We start from the raw sequence: 23,225 nt of genomic DNA on the forward strand, positions 1-23,225 counted from the left end.
GGCTACCTGCCTTGGCCCTAGGCTGAACTGAGTGCGCCATCGTAAGAAGGTGGTCTAAATGTGCTATATCTTGATACATGTGGCACATTCCTGCCCTCTCCCTTTCACATAGGGCAGCAAGGTGTCTTGCTGCATTGTGTCCACAAAAAAATCATAAATCTGGTTCTAAGTGAATAGTCAAGTCCAGATTCTTCTGACACTGTTTTCTCCTCCCCTTCCACTAAAGCAGGCCTTAACTTGAGGGCATGTGACCACTAGAACTATGGTTTACGTTGACCACAAGTCACCTATTGTATCTAGGTTTCAGGGTTTATATTGGTTTTAGGGCTGTGCTTCTATTGGGTATAGGACCCAGGGCTCCTACTGGTTTTTAGGGCTTAGTGTTTCTATTAGTTCTATGGATAACTCCTGTTTCTATTGGTTTTAGGGTTTAGGGCCGGGGTTTCCTGTGGTTCTAGGGCCGGGGGCTCATTTTTTTCCAGGGTCTACTTCCTCTATTGAGGGCTTGAATATCTATTGATTATGGGGTTTACAGCTCTATTGGCCCGGATCACAAGGGCTTCCCCTCGTATTGAAACATACCTTTTAGGTTGTCCACGTAAACAGGGCCAAGTTAATGGTGCTATTCTTTGGACCTGGATAGAGCTTAGGGCCAGGAGGTCTGCACCTCCAGCTTCAATACTCCAGAGATGTAACCAACCACTCATCAATACAGGCAATATCTACTACTAACTCATAAAGACTATCAGACCTAAGGAAGCACCCACATATACATTAACAGGGTGAAGAAATCTACCACTGAATTACTGGTGACTAATAAACCTAACCACTAGCTATCTGGCTAGCATTAGACATATATCAAGCAATCTGAACTTCAGCTGAGGAGGACCCACATCCAATTCTACCTGGAGAGAAATGGCCCAGACCACTATCTCTCCATTTTAACATCAGCAATAATCACATCTACCCGCTCCACAAGACAGGATTTTGCTCCTCCAGATGTATTACCACCTCACAAGAACAAACACCAGCACCACTCATATAGCTTCATCAACAACAAACCAAACAAACCTAAATCATAAAACATATCTAAAAACAATACACTAACTGAAAAACCTCAACCCATCCAACTGACACACACAATGTATTTTGCCAGGAGGAATAAAAAACAATCAAGGCAGTGGCCAAGTACATGTTCGCTAGGTCCCCTGATTGCACCTTCCGTCCCAGAAGCACTCCACACTCCATTCAAGCCATCATACATAACAGCAGCTATAACACTGCCATCTCACACAAAGAGCCCACACATCCACACTCATTCTTTAACCCAAACTACCCCCCATTTCCACCTTAAAATACAACCAGTCTGCCCCAATCCACCCCCACGTAGATCTACTGTGCCTTTGCTCCTCCTACTATACTAAATCATATTTCCTCAAACCACCATCACATTATTAGGATAGATGCAACAACTAAAATACTTACTCTTGAACACAGAGTTAATGAACAAAAATATGCTTCAACGTATTTGATCTGCTCTCAGAAACCTTATCAGTACTCTCCTTCATTACAAAAACGTAGCTCAGCGAAGATTCCACATACCATGAAGGTGCCCTGCGTTAATATGGCATCATCAACAAAAAATTATACTTGCAAAATTGTCTTGGCAGTCACTGATAAAAACATGTATAAAAAAAACTCCCTTCCAAAGCTTTATTATGAATCCTTACTGGTAGGATGACACCCCACTCCAACTCTCACTTGGTCCTTCCTCTTAAGATGTATACCACCACCCAGCAATGCACAGTTTGAAGGTGTCTTAATATATACCCAAGCCTATGCATTCTAGGACACTTCTGGTTTGACAAGAAGAAAGTAATTATAGCCACCTTATGGCCTTCAACCTCTATCAAATAGTTTCTGCCCCAAGTTACTCTGCCAGGCACATACCAGGCATTACCTTTCCTGCCCTGGGACAAGCCACAGTGATAGGCAACTCTCCAATAATCTGGTGTGACCACAACACCTTTATCTTTTAGATCTACATTTCTATCAAATAAGTGCTTCAGAGACTGCAACAACTACTGACAACAAACGCACAGACAGGCAATGAAAAAAGCTAAAAAAGATAGACTTTAAAAAAACCTCAACCCCCATCTCGAAAGAACCTCAATAAATATGCGACCTTAAGACATACACACCTTCTACAACAGGATCTCGATTGTACTTGGCAACGAAATACAGATTAAACCACAAAAAATAAAACTACATGGGTTAATTACAACACCAGTACAAACAAAGCTTGGGTTACTTACCACCTTTTACATCAGCCTTTCAGTCCCAACACTGTGATGATCCCTCAGTGTCCATCATGTAGCCTCTATTACTCAAAATCTACCAAATTCCCTTATCGGACCCGATTAGATAGCCTAACTTAATGGGTTACAACTATGCAGATAATATGCAAATAATTCTAAAAATAATGTCCATCAAGACCTCTAGAAATTAAAACTTGACGACTTCCTTTGCGCCCTAAATGATTAGAATTATCAAAAGCTCAATACTGCACAGACAGAGATCGTGACTTGTGGACAATGGCAAAAAGCATAATCCTACCAACATATGGGTCTAAGAACTCGAAGCCCCTCGAATAGCATCAAAAGAAGTAAACAAGGGGGAAACCACAGATTTAGACCAGTCCTTGATAAAGCTTGTCAACAAGGTCACAGGTACAACACAATAAAAACACTGCAGCGCATGTTCCCATGCTGTAAATACTAGCAAAAGCTACAAGCTATCCTCACACATGTAATCTCCAAGCTCGACTATGCAGATAGCTTATACTTTTTTACCTCTGGTTTCATCAGCATGGACCGACCCTGCCCACGCTGCTGTTGCGTGTTCTAGGCCCTCCACCATCCGCAGACACCCGCCTGCGCCTCATCCCTGGTGTGTAGTGGGCTGCTCTGGAAAGCGCTCCTAGACTTGTGCTTCTTCTCTGTCCATTTTTCATTTTTCCTTGTTTCTTTTATTGTGCCTTCTTGCTTTCATTGTGCCTTGTTTCTTTTATTGTGCCTTATTGCTTGCATTGTGCCTTATTTCTCTTATTGTGCCTATTTTCCACTGTTTGCCTATTTTATGGGCTATTTTGCCCCTTGTGCGCTCCCTGCCCTCGCGATCTGTTTTCTTGGCTCCCCCGAGCCGTTTTCAGCCTCTAAACCTTCCCGCCGCTGCCTCTCTGTGTCCCTGCCCCCCTGGCACCCCTATACGCTCATCCCTCCTGCCTCCCAGCTGCTCCTCCCTCCCACCTCCTGTTCTTAATGGCGGCTGCTGCGCCTCGATCCCAATTCTGCGATGCCATCGCCGACATCGTTAGTGCCAACGCCCTCGACTCTACCGACTACATCCTCCTCGGCGATCTGAACTTCCACCGAGAAAACGAAACAACACCACCAACCTGCTGGACAACCTCGGCCTCAAACAACTCGTCCTCGGCTACCTACTCTGCAGGCCACACACTCGACCCCATCTTCTCGGACAGCAACCACGTCCTCTTCAACCACACCACCGAACTCAGCTGGACAGACCATTGCTGCATCCACTTCTCGTACCAGAAACCAGTCACTCACCACCACCGCACACAACCCCCCGACCCAACTGGAGCAAAATTTCAACTGAACAACTAATCTCCACCCTCACCCAGCCCCACCCCCTGGAACCCCAGACCCCAACACAGCCGCCACCAAACTGCATCGCTGGATAGAAGACTGCGCCAACACCCTCGCGTCACTCAAAAAAAAAATAACAACACCCTCCACAGAACCAAGGCCAGCTGGTTCACGACAGACCTACTGGACTCCAAACAGTTATGTCGCAGAATGGAGAAAACATGGCACCTTGAACCTACTGACTCCAACCACATCGCACTCAAGGATGCCATACGCAAACATCACCAGCTGATCCGCACCACCAAAAGGACCCACTTCAAAAACCACATTGACACAAACACTCATAACAGTAAAGAGCTTTTCGGCATTATCAAAGAGCTCTCCGTTCCCAGGACCTGCTCCAACGAACCCCCGCCATCACAGGAGGTCTGCAACTCCCTCGCAACCCATTTCCGTAGAAAGATAGAAGAAATCCACAACAGCTTAAAATCTCAGACCCACCAGCTGACTTCAAACACCCACGAACCCATTGCCCCGAGCAGCACCTACCTCCACACCTGGACCCTCGTCAACAAAGAAGACACCGCCAACACCATGGCCTCCATCCACTCCGGTTCACCATCGGACCCCTGCCCACACCATATCTTCAATAAAGCAAGCAACATGATCGCTCCCCACCTCTGCAACACCACCAATAGCTCCTTCGAGTCAGCCACCTTCCCAGAAAACTGGAAACACGCAGAAGTCAACGGCTGCTAAAGAAGCCCAAGGCAAACCCAGACAACCCCAAGAACTACCGGCCGATCTCCTCCTCCCCTTCCCAGCTAAGGTAATCAAAAAAATCATAAACGGACAGTTATCCTGGTTTCTGGAAGACCGCAAGGCGCTCAACACCTCCCAATCCGGGTTCCGCAAAAATCACAACACCTAGACCGCACTCATTTCTGCCACAGACGACATTAGGACCATGCTCGACAAAGGGGAAACAGCAGCACTCATCCTCCTGGACCTCTTCGCAGCCTTTGACATGGTATGTCATCACACTCTCCGCCCACGCCTCCACAACGCCAAAATCCGCGACAAAGCTCTCGACTGGATCTCGTCATTTCTCGCCGGCAGAACCCAGAGAGTCCACCTTCCACCGTTCCTGTCCGAAGCCTCCAAGATCATCTGTGGCGTCCCCCAGGGATCATCTCTTAGCCCTACGCTCTTCAACGTCTACATGGCCCCGCTCGCCAACATCGCACAAACCCACCACATCAACATAATATCCTACGCAGACGACACCCAGCTAATCCTCTCCCTCACGAATGACCCTACAACTGCAAAGAACAACCTCCACAACGGACTCCACGCCATCGCCAATTGGATGGAATCAAGCCACCTCAAGCTAAACACAGACAAGACAGAGATCCTCATCTTTGGCACCAACCCCTCAGCATGGAATGACTCCTGGTGGCCCACCTCCCTAGGAACCGCACCCACGTCCACCACCCATGCTTGCAACCTGGGATTCATCCTGGACTCCACACTCCGCATGACTCAGCAGGTCAACGCCATCTCCTCTTCCTGCGACAACACTCTGCGTACTCTGCAAGATCTTCAAGTGGATTCCCGTTGAAACCAGGAAAACTGTCACTCACGCCCTGGTCAGCAGCCGACTGGACTACGGAAACACTCTATATGCAGGAACTACGTCCAAACTAAACTGGAAAGAATCCAGAACACATCTTCCCACCTCATTCTTGACGTCCCACACCGCAACAACATCTCCCCCCACCTCAGAGACCTACACTGGCTACCAGTATCGAAGAGGATCACCATCAAACTCACCCACGCACACAAAGCCCTCCACAACACAGGCCCAGCCTACCTCAATGACAGACTCACCTTCCACACCCCCACCCGCTATCTCCGCTCCTCCAGCCTCGCCCTCGCCTCCGTACCACGCATCCGCCGCACCACCGCTGGAGGAAGATTCTTTTCTTACTTAGCCGCCAAGACCTGGAACTTCCTACCACTCCACCTTCGTCAGACCCAGGACCACCTGACATTCAGGAAACGCCTCAAGACATGGCTTTTCGATCAGTAGTCCCCCCTCCCCCACAGCGCCTTGAGACCCTAACGGGTGAGTAGCCGAGCTTTATAAATCCTTTGATTGATTGATCATTGGAAAATAGAACCAAACCAAAATGGTGCCACAAGGCATCTTCTCCACCTCTACCCAAGGTAACACATGACCCCAATTCTGCTAAAATTCCACTTGCTAACTGTAGTGTAACAAGTAATGTTCAAGCCATCTCTACATCTCAACAGAACCTGCCAAGGAAAAGGACCAGTACACTTACAAGTTAAATTCAAGCAATGCCCATAAAATAGGATACTGTCTTACTATTCGACATGTATAGGAGATGCCAATTCCTCAGCACAAACTGCTTGTCTTTGGAACTTACTACCAGCCAAGATGCAAAATATTCAGGAGCATTTGCACTTCAAAAGACCAAGTAATGTCAATTTGGATATAACCATCCAGGCACTCAGTAATATTGAAACAATAACACTCCGACCAGGCAGTCAATTTTAGTCTAAACAAACTACATAATAACTCCCTTATACTGCTTGACCCTCTTATGCTCACTTAAAATACAATCCCACAGGTCAGGTCCATTACCCAGTACAATACCAGTACACATCAATAAACCACACATCACCAACTGAACAGGCATGAAAGAACTGAAGAGGTCAGCCACATACCACTGGCAAACAGAGGACTCTAATTTAGTCAAACTGTAGGTTTATCTACATACTATGGTCGCTTCTTGACCTCTCACAATGTTATCATTTATGGGATGATAGTAACAAAGTCTATCCCAGCAGATCTTGCCATCCTTTCTCTCTAACCTACACCTGATCAGGAGAATAAACTTTAAACTAAAAAACTCAAAATATACAACCCAGCACAGTTATCAGCTTAGTATGATAAGATCATAAGATATACCATAAAGGGGCATGCAGAGCTGCACAAAGCTGCCAGCTTACTGAAAATCATAAACTGTGGCCCTATTACTCTCACTTTTGAATCCATCACACCGCTAAGAGTTGTATCCCATAATGTAATGACTGCACCTTGGTGATCATCATGCATGACAAGGAAAGATGTCCACGTATCAGATCAAAATAAAGTCAACACCCTTCCAAATACACACCCTACATGGTGTAGCATGCTACTCACCTAGACAAGTGCTTTAACACCCATATGGAGGTAGTAAGTGCTATATAAATGTTACAATACAATACTACACTCCTGCATTCTCAGTGTTGAAACAGTGTGTGCATTTCCTAAACAATAGAACTAATTGTATATTTTAAAATGGATTAAACATTGCTATTTGGTGCTCAGCTATATCTCATACCTCTTAACCTGGCACGTAGGCAGAAAAAGAAACATGATGCACAGTACCTTATTGTAGGAGGCTGGCCTGGTTTGTAGTGGGTACCAATGGTACTTACACCTTATGCTAGGTCCATTTATTCCTTATTAGTAGAGTGTAGTAGTGTTCTAGCAGCTTAGGCTGACAGAGGTAGCTATAACAGAGCAGCCAAGGCTGAACTAGGAGACATTCAAAGCTCATGCAATACCACTTATATCATATAGGCACTATATCATACGAAAGACAATACTCATAGTTGCTAAAAATATAGGTACTTTATTTTAGTGACAATGTGCCAATGATATCTCAGAGGATATAACATACACAAAATATACACAACTAACAAAATCAGGTTAGTAAAACAGTCAGAAAGTAGTGCAAACACTGTAAACCACAATAGGATGCAATAGGCCTATGGGCAACACAAACCATATACTAGGAAAGTGGAATGCGCACCACGAATGGACCCTTAGGCTAGTGTAGTGTAGTGTGTAGAGGGTCGCTGGGAGTGTAAGAAAACACTAAGGGTGTAAAGGAGACCCCACCCCAAGACCCTGGAAAGTAGGAGTAAAGTACTACTATTTCCCCTGTAACGCACTAAAGTCATGATAAAAGGGTTTTGCAAGGACCACAACAGACTGCAAAGCACTGAAGACAGATTCCTGGACCTGAAGACCTGCAAAGGAAGGGGACCAAGTCCAAGAGTCACTGAAGTGACCAGGGGGGGCAAGAGCCCACTAAACCCCAGATGAATGTGCAAAATGGCTGCTTCCGGTTGGAAGAAGCTGCAGGTTTTGCAACAACGAAAGGAGGTAGGAAGATCTTCGTCTTGCAGAAGATGTCTCACGGCCTGCTGGAGGATGCAGAGTTGTTTCCTTGGCAAAATACTGCAAACCAGCCTTCCTAAATGCAAGAGTTGAGATTGGAGAAAAAGGGTGCTTCCCGGGCCCCGGAAGGACCAGGATGTCACAACTTAAGAGAGGAGACAGAGGGGGCCCTCAGCAATGTAGAGAGCCCATGGACAAGAAGGAAGCACCCGCAGAAGTCCTTGATCACAGGTTCAAGAAGTCTGAACACAGCGGTCGTCTCAACACTGCAAAGAGAGGTCCCACGACACTGGAGATCAACTCAGGGAGCTGAGCATTGCAGGACGGAGTGCTGGGGACCCAGGCTCAGCTGTTCGTGAAGGATTTCTTGGAAATGTGCTGCAGATCACACAGTGCACGAGATTACTGTCTGGGGAGGGAAGGCAAGGACTTACCTCCTCCAAATGTGGACAGTTGGACCACTGGACAGTCTGGGTCACTTGGGTCCACCACCTGTGTTCCAGGAGCCACGCTCGTCAGGATGAGAGGGGACTTAGAGTACCGGTCACGCTGAAGTTTGGTGCCTACTGGAGCAGGGGGAAAATTCCGTCGACCCACTGGAGATTTCTTCGTGGCTTCCAGTGCAGGATGAAGGCAGGCAGGCCCCAGAGCATGCACCTCCAGGAAACAGTTGAGAAAGCCGGCAGGATTAGGCGCTAAAATGTCGCTGGTAGTCTTCTGGCTACTTTTTTGCAGTTTTGCAGGCGTCCTGGAGCAGTCAGCGGTCGATCCTTGGCAGAAGTTGAAGAGAGAAGTGCAGAGGAACCCTGATGAATTCTTCCAAGTCGTAATCTGAGGAAAAGCCCACTGGAGGGACCCTAAATAGCCCTCAGAGGAGGATTGGCCACCTAGTCAGGCAGGCCCCTATCACGAGGAATCTCTGATGTCACCCGCTGGCACTGGCCACTCAGAGGCCTCCAGAGTGCCCCCACACCTCTGGAAACAAGATGGCAGAGGTCTGAGACACACTGGAGGAGCACTGGGCACCACCACTGGGGTGGTGATGGACAGGGGAGTGGGCACTCCCCTTTCCTTTGTCCAGTTTCGCGCCAGAGCAGGGACTGGGGGTTCCCTAAACTGGTGTAGACTGGGTTATGCAAGGAGGGCACCATCTGTGCCCTTCAAAGCATTCCCAGAGGCTGGGAGATGCTATCCCTCCCCAGCCTTTAACACCTATCTCCAAAGGGAGAGGGTGTAACACCCTCTCTCAGATTAAATTATTTGTTCTGCTTTCCTGGGACTGGGCTGCCCAGACCCAAGGAGGGCAGAACCCTGTCTGTGGGGTGGCAGCAGCTGTAGCTGCAGAGAAAACCACAGAGAGCTGGTTTGGCAGTACTGGGGGTCAATAGTGGAGTCCCCAGAATGCATGGAATTGGCTCCCCAATACCATATTTGGAATGGGGGCATAATTCCATGATCTTAGACCTGTTACAATGCCGTTGTGAAGCTACATATAGGTATTGACCTATATGTAGTGTACGCATGTAATGGTGTCCCCGCACTCACAAAGTCCGGGGAAATGGCCCTGAACTCTGTGGGGACACTTTTGCTAGTGCAAGGGTGCCCTCACACTTAGTAAATTTGCTCTTAACCTTCACCAAGTTAAGGTTAGACATATAGGTGACGTATAAATTACTTAAGTGCAGTGAAAATGGCTGTGAAATAACGTGTGGATTATTTCACTCCGGCTGCAATGGCAGTCCTGTGTAAAGGTTTGTCTGAGCTCCCTATGGGTGGCAAAAGAATTGCTGCAGCCCATATGGATCTCCTGGAACCCCAATACCGTGGCTACCTAGGTACCATATACTAGGGAATTATAAGGGTGTTCCAGTATGCCAATTGAAATTGGTAAATGTAGTCACTAGCCTATAGTGACAGATTTAAAGGCAGAGAGAGCATGAGCACTGGGGTTGTGATTAGCAGAGCCTCAGTGACACAGTTAGGCACCACACAGGTATACACATTCAGGCCACAAACTATGAGCACTGGGGTCTTGGCTAGCAGGATCCCAGTGAGACAGGCAAAAACATACTGACATACATGTAAAATTGGGGGTAACATGCCAAGAAAGATGGTACTTTCCTACACTTATACTGACTAATTTTGCAAGTTTCACATGATTCTTAAATTTGTATGAAAAAGTGTTTGAAGGTTTCTACTTTAACAGCATTTCGGTGTCTGTATTACCATGACCATTTTGCTGGGCCTTCTGTTGTTGTTGCTTTCGCAAACGACTGTTGATTGCTCTTCTCTATATTCCACCTACAAGGGGTGATTACTGAGGGGCTAGTGTGCACTTATGTAATCAACAAGACCAAGCAAACAAAATGGTATAATTAAATGAAGGCCCCAAAACATCCAACTCTATTAAATGTACATTCATTAAACTGACGCAAAAGTAGCATAAAGATCCGTTTTCATTAAAGTAAACTAAGCTGGTTATATGTCACAACACAAGTTTATAAAGGTCCTGTCCATTTAGGTTGTATACATTGTTAACTTTGTATTAATCTTTTGCTTGTCCTCTGTGAATATAAGGTATCAGCCAGATTGATGTCTGCTGGACTATCTCAGAGATCACACTCATGATGTATTTTTTTACAGCCTGAAGCGCAGGCTCTGTCAATATTTCTGGTAGTCAACCTTCAACCATTCATAACAGGTCTCTGTGGTTAGACAATTCTGATTGGCTGTTGTGCAGCCATTCAGAATGGTACTGGCCCTGGTTGCCCTGCCTGTCATGGACTCTGCGTGATGCACTTTCATTACAGTTCATGGTCCTTTTCAAGAAACCTCCTTGATTTGTTTCTGTATCCGCAGAAGCAAGTCCTGGAACAGGAAGATGAACCTGCTATTTGCTGCTGATTCTCGTGGACAGAAACAAAAAACACCCTTTCCTACTCGCAGGGTCCCTTGATAAATTTGCATCACTAAGCCTCAGGGCTTAGTGTTGGTATTGTGTGGAATACACGTTAGTTGGACTGTTTGGTGGCCTCCCCCTTGGTACAGCTTAGAATATCACAGATAGAGGTTCCTTTGGTTGACTGGTTAAAGTTACCTGTTACGAACCTACCAATGTCCTCTTAAAATTGATACCAATCGGGCCTTCCAAAGCCAGTTCCCTTTATTCTGCTGCACTAAAATCAAGCTGTGCAGCACACAACAGAAAGAAGTCTGACAAGGACACCCCGTATTGTTGCTTCCTCAGAGCTTAACTGTTTCTGAGTCACTGCGGGAGCCCTGCTGCTGTGTCCCACTGGGAAGATTACATTTATAATGCACTAGAGTGGCGTTTCCTAGACCTAAGAGCAAAGTCAAGCTGACTGGCTGTACATGGAGGATACTTACAGAACTCAGCCTGCCCTGGAGCCAATAGAGATGCTGTCAGCCGGCAGCGACCAACCCTGACATCATCTGCTGTGCCTGTGGATTTGTGGTAGTGTTGGTTTTAGCCACCTGAGCTCAGGCACACTGACCTGATCTCCCATGAACACTGGACCATTGAGACAATGGGATAAAGAATTGTCAGTGCAGAGCCCACTTGATACATTTGTAACAGCTACTCTAGTATAAAACTGAGATTCAAGAATTACGGAAATTGCTGAAGACTTGAAATATCCACCCAGAAGAGAAAGACTGTAGATAACCTTCGCTGGTATTTACAATGCAGCAGCATTTACATAGTGCTCATAAAACTTTCAGTCCTAGTTCCACAATGTGCTGTGACTTTCGTCTTCTGTGTTTATTTTTTACCTGCTATGAATGAAGCCCTTTTCTTTGCAACCTTAATAGCTCTTACTGGGCACTTACTTTACCGAGAGTGATTACTGTGTGTAAGTGAAGCTGATTTGCAAATCTACTGTTGCCACCTTGAGTACGGCTCGGTTGCACGATTAGTGCGCTCTTCTACCTGAGGCCTTAAGGCATGGGTGGAGGAAGGTAGAATCCGCCATCAGCCACTGCCCAGTAAACAATGATTGACCCAGGTACATGCTTCTCAAAAGGCATATTTTTTAATTCTGAAAAAAATATTGAGTTTTGAGAAAGAAAATAATCGGAACAGAAAATACAACATGATACGTTGTGTATTGCATTAGTATTTATGTTGTCATGTACAGAGCTATAACAAGCAACAATTATTTTGTATCATCTATTACTAATACAATCCTTTATGTAAAATTGGCATTGGAATTATATCTTAAATTAGTAGTGCTACTTTAAGAAACAAAATCATACACTCTCAAAAAGAAAAGATAGAGAAGAAACTCCCCATTACACAAGATACGGGAGAAGACATGGGGGAAAATGGATTACGTCCTGCATGCTGCCCTCGGGAGAAGCGCTAGCGCTCCCCCGAGGGCTGCCCCCCAGGTCAGGGCTGAAAGGGGAATCCCTTCCCCTTCAACCCCCGACCTCCCACCCCCACCTACCCTGTGACGTCAGCGTGCGAGTGCGCACTGACAATCACACAACCTCCCCCATCGCGCTGGAAGCAGAGCTTCCAGCGCGATCGAAAGAGAAATGCTCCGCATTTCTCTTTCGATCACGTGGGGGAGGCAAGGAGAGGCTTCAAAGGGAAGGAAATGTATCTCCTTCCCTTTGAAGTCTCTCCCAGGGTTTCAAAAGCCGGATTGCTTGCAATCCGGCTTTTGAAACCCGAATAGACACCAGGGATGTTTTTTTTTGTTGGAAAGTGACAAAAAGGGAGCGACCCCTTGGACAAGGGTCGCTCCCAGGGGGGAATTTTTTTTTAAGGCCTTTTCTGCCCCCACTGGGGGCAGATCGGCCTATTATTAGGCCAATCTGCCCCCAGAGAGGGCAGAAACCTCTAGACACCAGGGATTTTTTTTTTCTTTTCTGTTTTAGGTGTGGGGAGCGACCCCTTAGGCAAGGGTCGCTCCCATAGGGGGCAAATTATATTTAGGCCATTTCTGCCCCCCTTGGGGGCAGATTGGCCTATTTTTATGAGGCCAATAAGAAACCACTAGACACCAGGGAGTTTTTTTTGTTTGTTTGTTTTTCACGTAAGGGGAGCGACCCCTTAGGCAAGGGTCGTTCCCCTGGGGGGCAAATTTATTTTTGCCCCCATGGGGGGGCAGAAACCACTAGGCACCAGGGATTTTTGTTGTTGTTGTGTTTTACAGATAGGGAGCATCCCCTTAGGCAAGGGTCGCTCCCCTGAAAGGGCAAATTGTATTTAGGCCATTTCTGCCCGCTTTGGGGGCAGATCTGCCGATTTAAGGTCAATCTGCCCCCAAGGGGGGCAGAAACCACTAGGCACCAGGGATTTTTTTTTGCGCTGTCATGCAAGGGGAGCGACCTTGTAGGCAAGGGTCGCTCCCCGGGGGGGAGCAAAATTTATTTTAGGCCATTTCTGCAGATCGGCCTATTGGTATTAGGCCGATCTGCCCCCAGGGGGGGCAGAAACCTCTAGGCGCCAGGGCAAATAGTTTTTTGTGTTTTTTTTTTTGTTTGTTTGTTTTTTTAGAGATGGGGAGCGACCCATTAGGCAAGGGTCGCTCCCCTGGGGGGCAAATTGTATTTAGACCATTTCTGCCCCCCTTGTAGGTCAATCTGCCCCCAAGGGGGGCAGAAACAACTAGGCACCAGGGATCTTTTTTTTTGCGCCGTCACGCAAGGGGAGCGACCTTGTAGGAAAGGGTCGCTCCCCGGGGGAGGGTGGGGGGTCAAATTTATTTTAGGCCATTTCTGTCCCCCCTGGGTGCAGATCAGCCTATTGGTATTAGGCCGATCTGCCCCCGGGGGGGGGCAGAAACCTCTAGGCGCCAGGGCAAATAGTTTTTTTGTGGTTTTTTTTTTTTTTTGTTTGTTTTTTTAGAGATTGGGAGCGACCCATTAGGCAAGGGTCGCACCCCTGAGGGGCAAATTGTATTTAGACCATTTCTGCCCCCCTTGGGGGCAGATTGGCCGATTGAAGGTCAATCTGCCCTCAAGGGGGGCAGAAACCACTAGGCACCAGGGAGCTTTTTTCTGCGCCATCACGTAAGGGGAGCGACCTTGTAGGCAAGGGTCGCTCCCCGGGGGGCGGGGAGGTTGGGGGTGGGGGACAAATTTATTTTAGACCATTTCTGCCCTCCCTGGGTCTGGCTGAGCTAGAGGCCAAAATCCACAGGTAGGCACTGTTTTCTATGAAAAAATGTGATGTGTCCACGTTGTGTTTTGGGCCATTTCCTGTCGCGGGCGGTAGGCCTACCCACACAAGTGAGGTATCATTTTTATCTGAAGACTTGGGGGAACGCTAGGTGGAAGGAAATTTGTGGCTCCTCTCAGATTCCAGAACTTTCTGTCACCGAAATGTGAGGAAAATTTGTTTTTTTTAGCCAAATTTTGAGGTTTGCAAAGGATTCTGGGTAACAGAACCTGGTCAGAGCCCCACAAGTCACCCCATCTTGGATTCTCCTAGGTCTCTAGTTTTCAAAAATGCACAGGTTTGGTAGGTTTCCCTAGGTGCCGGCTGAGCTAGAGGCCAAAATCTACAGGTATGCACTTTGCAAAAAACAGCTCTGTTTTCTGTGATGTGTCCACGTTGTGTTTTGGGGCATATCCTGTCGCCGGCGCTAGGCCTACCCACACAAGTGAGGTACCATTTTTATCGTGAGACTTGGGGGAACATAGAACAGCAAACCAACTGTTATTGCCCCTTGTCTTTCTCTACATTTTCCCCTTCCAAATGTAAGACAGTGTGTAAAAAAGACGTCTATTTGAGAAATGCCCTGTAATTCACATGCTAGTATGGGCACCCCGGAATTCAGAGATGTGCAAATAACCACTGCTTCTCAAAACCTTATCTTGTGCCCATTTTGGAAATACAAAGGTTTTCTTGATAGCTATTTTTTACTCTTTATATTTCAGCAAATGAATTGCTGTATACCCGGTACAGAATGAAAACCCATTGCAGGGTGCAGGTCATTTATTGGCTCTGGGTACCTAGAGTTCTTGATGAACCTACAAGCCCTATATATCCCCCCAACCAGAAGAGTCCAGCAGATGTAACGGTATATTGCTTTCGAAAATCTGACATTGCAGGAAAAAGTTACAGAGTAAACGTAGAGAAAAAGTTATGTTTTTTTACCTCAATTTCAATATTTTTCTTTTTCAGTTGTTATTTTCTGTAGGAAACCCTTGTAGGATCTACACAAATTACCCCTTGCTGAATTCAGAATTTTGTCTACTTTCCAGAAATGTTGCGGTTTCTGGGATCCAGCATTGGTTTCATGCCCATTTCTGTCACTGACTGGAAGGAGGCTGAAAGCACAAAAAATCGTAAAAATGGGGTATGTCCCAGTAAAATGCCAAAATTGTGTTGAAAAATTGGGTTTTCTGATTCAAGTCTGCCTGTTCCTGAAAACTGGGAAGCTGGTGATCCTAGCACCGCAAACCCTTTGTTAATGCCCTTTTCAGGGAAAAACCCACAAGCCTTCTTCTGCAGCCCCTTTTCCCCATTTTTTTAAAAAAAATGAAATTTTCACTGTATTTTGGCTAATTTCTTGGTCTCCTTCTGGGGAACCCACAAAGTCTGGGTACCTCTAGAATCCCTAGGATGTTGGAAAAAAAGGATGCAAATTTGGCTTGGCTAGCTTATGTGGACAAAAAGGTATGAGGGCCTAAGTGTGAACTGCCCCAAATAGCCAAAAAAAGGCTTGGCACCTGAGGGGGAAAAGGCCTGGCAGCGAAGGGGTTAAAGCATCCAGCCTCTAGTGTGCCCTCATTCCATCCGAAAAACTGTGTGGCTTCCCTTTATTTTGTTATGTAGGTCTGAAGGTTTTGAAAAGTGCTTTACTGCCATCTAAAAGGCAGCATCATTAGTCTTGCACCCCTCCTCATTGTTCAACTTGCAACCGCCATCTTGTCCTGCGGTGAAGGATCAGGGCAGTGGTGTTTCTGATTGTGCCCCGCAATGCAGTAAGTATTAGAATAGCCTGCCCTCCTGCTGTCTGTGGAGCTCTGGGCTGCATTGTGGGAAGGCTCAGCCGCCAGAACCACAGCCGCTTCAGTGGGAACTGAGTTGTGTTGAAGCCAGCATCATGTCTGTGCTGTGTGGGGCAGGTAAGGAGACATCATGCTACTGTGTTTGTAAACAACACGCTTGGACAGCTTGGAGTGGCAGAGCAGGCACTGCTAGCATTACCTTCACACGTGGAGCCCCCTGCTTGCTCCTCGTTGGTGGATGGAGATCTCAGCGACTCCGACCCAACCCTCCCCCACCCACCCCCACCGCTCACTTGCCTGGGCCTCTGCCTCTCCCGCCCAGTCTTGGCCCGACTGACCTCTGAATCCTTTTTGGGCCTACAGACCCCTTTGTCTCGGGTCCTTTGATCATTTCAGGCTGCTATTTGTGGCCACTCCTCCTTTCCATCCGATTCAAGCTGCTCTGAGTTCCCGCATGTGCAGGACTCTGGGTGTCTGTGGACAGCATCCTCAAGCCATGATAGCAAGGGCACACCCAGTACAGCAGAACGAAGTAAATTAAAGTACATTTCAGAAGGCCACCCCATTAAACTCTGTTAAATTTTGTAAGAAACAAAGTGCTATTTTGCTTTTTTACATTGTTTAATTTAGCTGTCAATCAATGTTTCCAATGCACAGTAGAGTCTAAGAAGAGAATGATTTTGATTGTCTTTTACTGCCATGTATCATCCATGGCCCTTGTTGTACCTTGTCATTGGCTAAGGTCACATGGGCTTTTCCAGCTACTCGCATCGGCTGATGAGTTTTGTAATCTTACCTCTGTCTGTCCTCTCAGAATTGGAAAGGCCAGTGCTGGAGGGCAAGCCGTGATACAGAAGAGCCCGTGCAGGGGACCTGCTGTTGGTCAATGTTTTTGATGCACAGTAGAAGCTGACAAGAGAATGACTTTGATTCGCGTTTACAGTCATGTATGTTCAACAGCCCCTGCCTGACGCAGCCGGCTTTCTGAAGGGGAACATTATAACTCGACAAATATATGTTGCCATTGAATGTTGGGGAACATGATAACAAAGATATGACTGGGCCACTGCGGCAGGACTACACGCTGCATGCACGCTAGCACTTGTAGGATTCCAGATGCTCACACAGTTGTTTCTCTTCCAATTCAGGCACTGGCTCTAGTACAAGGACTTTTGGCTGACAGGGCAAAATGGTATTTTGATGTTTGGCGCTTCCTTTCCCTAGGTTAAAAGGCCTTTTGTTGCAATTCAGCACCAGTTGTAGCACCTTGACTTATCGCCGGGAGAGCACCTTCCCACCTTTTACAGCTTGTTGTTATGCCCCATACTGCTTGCACCCACCCTACTCCCTCCGTTGCTTGGCTCTTTTTTTCATTTTAAAGCTTTAATTGAATTGTTGGGACAAAAACTAAAGTGAAATATGATCTGGGGTCTGAGGAGGGGCACACAGCCCTGTTTGTTTCATCTAGCTGTCAGTCAATCTTTCAAATGCACTGTAGAATCTGAAAATAGAATGATTTTGATTGTCATTCACTGCCATATATCGTCCATGGCCCAAGTTACACCTTCTCCTTGGCTAAGGTGTCATGGGCTTATCCCACTACTCACATCAGATGGTGAGTTTTGTTATTTTACCTCTGCCTGTCCTCTCAGAAGTGGAGACGCTGGTGTTGTAGGGCATGCTGTGACTCAGAAGAGCCCGAGCAGGAGACCTACCAAAGAGCATGTCACTAAATAGATCCTCAAAACTAGTTTGCTTTCCTTTTGACACTCCAGGGACATGGCTGATTTTGTCATTTTAGCTGACCTTCACTGTCTGCCTTCTAGCCGCCCAAGTCGTCACCTTGCGTAGATTGACACTTCTCTGGCGGGCCCTCCATGGTGCCATGATCACCACAATTCAGTTGTGTCAACCATTAGTGAATGGCTCTAGGAGATATTCTCTCATGACTGGCACAGTGGATCTGCTGTTTAAACTATAATCCACTCTAACAATATACTCCGATCAACTGTACGCCCTTCCACTATGCAACAATATACTCCCTACATTACACAACACAACACTACATAACACCAATCCTCTCAACTCAACAATACTCTACTCCACACCACTCCATAACACTACACTGTAATTCACTTTTCAATACTTCAATCAGTGCCCCTTTACACCAGTAGCTTTTACCCATACTAAATAGCAACAACATTAATATACAGCATAACTAAAACATATTGGCAAAGCCATCAGCGAGACCGATTTGCTATGCCAATGCTTTTTAGGAAGGGGGGCTCATCCTCACTCCATTCGTATTTAATAGGCTGTAAACCAAGAAAATTCATAGATATTGACCAGATATTTATTGAAAATTCAAGGCACTGTGGACAATATGCTGTGTTTTGAATTGTATTCTGCATGTCCAAGGATGTATTTGATTGACATAAGGAAACGCGCTTTCTGACACAAGCATTAGCTTGTGTAACTAAAGTCCTGCATTCTGAGGACCCTGCTTTTGAGGCCGGTGATCTCCCCTTGGAATTACAGATAAATGGGTGCGGCTAACTTCTGGTGGGTATTACCAGCCAGTTATGAATGCGACTATGAGGGTCTCTAGAGAAATTAGATACTACTGGAAGAACCAAAATGTGGAGATTATGTTAAATGGACTGGACACTCTATTTTCCTGAGAGACCAGTAATTCCACTAGAGCTCGCAATACCGGTCATTGGCTCCTTCAGAATTAAGTGGCCATTCACAATGAGATCCTAGATTGTGTAATCTGTCCACTGTGTGGATGATAAAATTGCAAAGTATAAACATTCAAAGTCACAAAGCCTTCTTACGCTGACAAACGTCTTAGGAATTGAGGAACTTGTGCATCATACTGGTTTACCATGAATTATTGGTTAGTCCAATAAAATGTATCAAAATGTGGGTTTTCGATTTTTTTTTTTAACTCGCATATTAGCCACGAGTCATCTTTTACATCTGGAATTACATTGTTAGGAAGGCAGAGATTCAGGAAACCTCACTATATATTATGATTTCCTCTGTTGGCCCACTGAAACAACAGAAGAGGAAATTTGAGAAATTCGCTACTATCCGCAAGTGTGTACTGTCCAGCTCTAGAGAAATACTTATTATATAAAATGATGCTTGCAAGTAATATTTAAGTGTAATTTCCCGTTCAGAGATTTTTAGTCATATGTTCATTTCCTGTTTTCCCACTGTCAAACTTTGATTTTTAGTTTTATTACGCCCATCAGTGCAGTATTGACCGAAAGGGCAATCAGGCAGTACCTGAAGGGCTGGTTAGATAAGTTAGTAACGGGGCTGTTTTTTGTATATTTGTAGGTCTGTTTTATAGTCTGGTTTACCAGGTTTTATTTTTGTTGATGTCCCTGATATTTACCTGCAGCAAACACAAGTGCATGCAGTCTCCCATACCCCTCAAAACAATTATAAGGCATGTCTTTACAAGTAGAAAACTGCCCCGATTTACAAACATGGGTCACTTTTTAGGTATCTAATTCACTAAGGAGGAAGGCCCATTTTCTCTTTTTTTTTTTTTTGCTCGAGCCTATTTTCTATCCCAGTCCGACCCTGAGGCAGCAGTGGCTCATCTGTTATGGGGGAGGAGCATCACCCCACTCCTGGAGGCAGCAGATCAAAACATGTGAAATAAAATGATAATAAAGCAATTAATAAAACTGCTTTATTATCGTTTTATTTTACATGATGGAGCCAGAGCTGAGTCTTGAGGGCGGGCCATCCTCTGTCAGCAGCAGGAGGAGTGGTGGGCACAGGGTGCTGCAAGTGCGCATGTCCGTTTAGCCAGCTGTCTTAGGACAGCTAAACCGGCATGCGCACTTAGATTTGTCCAGGCTGTTGCAGGGAGAACAGCAGGCACAGGCTCCGGGTCCCTGTTGGAGCTTAAAACCTGTCCAGTCCGTCCAATCCTTGAGCTTCTCTGATGCTGCCTGATACCACCATGAGAGCAGCATCTGGATTGGCACAGGGGAGTCTGGGAGCCTGTGCACTGGGAGCTGAAGAGCACCAAGGCGGCGAGGCAGCAGGTAATTTTCTTTTTTTTATTTATTTATTATTGTCCTGTGCTCTGCCCCACCACTTGTCCCTGCTAGCAGCTGCCACTGCCCTGCAGTCAATGTTGTTGGATGGAGTCAGACATTTCCACACATCTCGAAGAAGCATAACTTTAATTGAGTTCACTTAAGAACTGTTTTTTCACACTTTGCCAACTCCTAATTTCTCTTCACTGAGATGTTAAACAGCTTTAATCGGGCATTATTCTGATTATACTGCAGGGAAATTGGCTCCCTGCTTTCACCCGTGGGTAGCAGGGAACATATTATCTGCAGCTCATCATCATCAGTAGTCTCTCTCATTCTTCACTGAAAGAAGGCCCATCCCTGGACTTCCGGCACAAAGGGAACTTAACGCAATTGAAAACAAACATTGGCAAAACCAATAGGGTAATTGTTGACAAGCATGCACTTTTTTTTTATTTAATCTTTTTTAAACCTATGCAATATGCAAAAGAAATGGCAAAAAAGTAAACGTAAAAGATGGGCCAAGAAATCTACTCACACGAGCCCTGGCACAAAATATAGTGCACTCTTATCAGGTGGCTGTGCACATGATGACACGTTGCCACCATTCCGTGCAAGACAACCAATTTATGATGTGGGCTAACCGATTGCTCGTAGTGTACGCTTTGGTGAGTGGAAGCAAAATATGAATGGCACTTGACAGACCAATGAATGAAGAGGGCTCAACCAAAATGCCTTGTGTCTGTACCTAGCTATATATGTGTGTTCTATTATGATTATAATAGATGAGCTTTAGTTGATTCTAGACTAGACCGAAAACGAGCAAACGGCTGTCTAGACAAGGAAGCGCTCCCAGCCCTGATATGGGACGTTTCCACTGCAGCAGAGGGTTTCTTTTTGGCTGTGAATGTGTTTTTCACTTAGCATGCTTTGCTGTTCGAGCAGCTCTCGTACTTTAAAGAAAAGCGAACTTGTGATGCCTGTGGCCTTGCAGCTTTGTCCAAACTATACATTGTTTTGGAAATGCATGAACGCTGCGACTCACTTGTACTTTTGTAGAATTGGTAGGTGAGCGTGCTCAAAGCAGTCGTGTATTTTGTTTATATCAGAGATTGATATTTTAATGAGTGTGGGTGAAGAAGTGAATCGAGGGTTTTTTGAGTAAGGAAGTGGATGCATGTTTGGGCATACTGATGGATGGATGGGTGGGTACGATGGGTTTGATCAGAGGTGGGCAATGATTGCACAGAGGAATGAATGAATGTATGAATGTAGTCTCGAGCGAAAGGATCGATGTACAGATAGGTGGATAGATTAATGGACGAGTGTGGGTTGTAGGGTGTATGTATGAAGAATGGCTGGGTCGATGAAAAGATAAATCAACAGACTGATGGACAGACAAGTTTAGTCAGTCGATGGATGTGGACACTGTTTTTATTACACAGGCTCATCGCAGACCTGTTTTTCAGTCACACTTTCTCTACCTAGTAATCATTCACAACCACAGTATATTCAAAGAATTTGACATTATTAGGAATGTAATTTCTCTTACTATGTTGACCCTAAGTTACTTTTTTCCGAGGGCCAGTCATTATAGAAAAACAGAGTTAATCAAGAACTTTACAAATATACTTTAAAGAGACATTGTTGAGTGCTTAGGGTAGGGTGGAAACACATGCGCACACATGGGAAGGTTCCTCGTACCTGATATCCTCGCTTTCAGCTGCCCAGCATTGAGGATGTCTTTCGGGTCGGATACCATACGTATGTTTTCTACATCTGCAAGGTAAGGAGGGATGATGACCTGTGTCTTTTCCGACACCGAGACGGCAACGCAGAGGAGAAGGATGCTGCCCGCCAACCACCCCTGCAAAGAGGATGGCATTTTGGGGATCTGGAAGAGAGTGGACAAGAGCGCCATTAGAGCTTTGAATAGAGTCAGTGGGACATGATACAATCTCTGTAAACTGTCATCTCACATGTGGGCTGCCGCCGGAAAGAGAAGATGGAGTGTTTACCGCCGATTTACTTATATACCGAAAAACGACACCAGGTGACGTTTTTCTTCTGGTCACACATTAACAGGTGTGTGAATTTACGTGCACTGGAAACAAACCTTCTGGCAGGTGTTAAATATACTCAGTTTATTGTCCTGGTATTCTTTAACCCCGCAATCGGTTTTACGAGGCATTAAAGATTTTTTCAGGAGTACAGTAAGCAAATAAATGTTTTATAGGTGAGGCCTTTTAAGATGGAACGTGGAGGTAATCAAAGTCAAACACTGACATCTGTCTTGCACTGCAAGAGGATGCGGGAAATGCGAGGGTAGAAAAGACCAGGATCCTACAGGAATGTAGAAAGTTTTTTTCCACCGCAAACATTTCGTTAGAAAAATATGAAGGAACTCTTGTTGTGTTTCCCGGGGTAGTGGGATAGGCATTACTGAATAGCACATAATACACCACATGAAACGTGCAACTTCTACTCGCAAACTACTTGGAGGGAAATATTTTCGTTAGTCGATAATATTCCTAATGACCCGAAACATGCTCGGGAATGAAAAGAAAATGCTTTTTTAAACAAACGTTGACAATGCCAGTCGTTTTGACTTTTGAACACTGAAAACGTTTTCTGAACGGTAAGTCACAAAACAATACGACGGGTGACATCAGCAGTACAATCTTCCCTGCACACACAGAATAAGTATCACATGGTCATTAGCAGTACAAGCTTCCCTGCACACACAGAATAAGTATCACATGGTCATTAGCAGTACAAGCTTCCCTGCACACACAGAATAAGTATCACATGGTCATTAGCAGTGCAAGCTTCCCTGCACACACAGACTAAGTATCACATGGTCATCAACAGTTCAAGCTTCCCTGCATACACAGAATAAGTATGAAGTGGTCATTAGCAGTGCAAGCTTCCCTGCACACACAGACTAAGTATCACATGGTCATCGGCAGTACTAGCCTTACAAACACCAGCATGACGGCAGCATCGTGATTGGTGTGATCAGCCTTCTGCTTTCACACAGGGAGGGGGACCCTGTGCACTTTCTCCTCCCTTCTGTCCAATAGAGCCGGGAGGAGAAATGCAAAGTGCGCATGTCTGTTGGGTCGGACAAATACACATGCACACTTATGGTGCACTCACCACTTCTCCAGCCCCATCCTAACCTGGCTCAGCTAAAAATAAAATAGCAATGCTCTGTTATTATCATTTTATCTTTCCTTGTGGTGG

The 23,225-nt window shown here is 45.7% G+C and overlaps 1 protein-coding gene across 1 annotated transcript in view; it reads right to left on the bottom strand.

The window, feature by feature from the left end:
* Positions 1–21,981, bottom strand: part of LOC138285088 (fibrinogen-like protein 1-like protein) — a 29,345-nt gene extending 7,364 nt beyond the window's left edge. Inside the window, exons 1-2 of the mRNA XM_069224610.1 lie at positions 21,959–21,981; positions 21,684–21,873 (exon numbers count right to left, since the gene is read on the bottom strand). Coding sequence (XP_069080711.1) covers positions 21,684–21,864 — 181 coding nt within the window. The 5' untranslated portion in view covers positions 21,865–21,873; positions 21,959–21,981. The remainder of the gene's footprint in view (positions 1–21,683; positions 21,874–21,958) is intronic.
* Between the last annotated feature and the right edge of the window lie 1,244 nt (positions 21,982–23,225).

This window comes from Pleurodeles waltl, chromosome 3_1, assembly GCF_031143425.1.
Source record: "Pleurodeles waltl isolate 20211129_DDA chromosome 3_1, aPleWal1.hap1.20221129, whole genome shotgun sequence".
NCBI lineage: Eukaryota > Metazoa > Chordata > Amphibia > Caudata > Salamandridae > Pleurodeles > Pleurodeles waltl.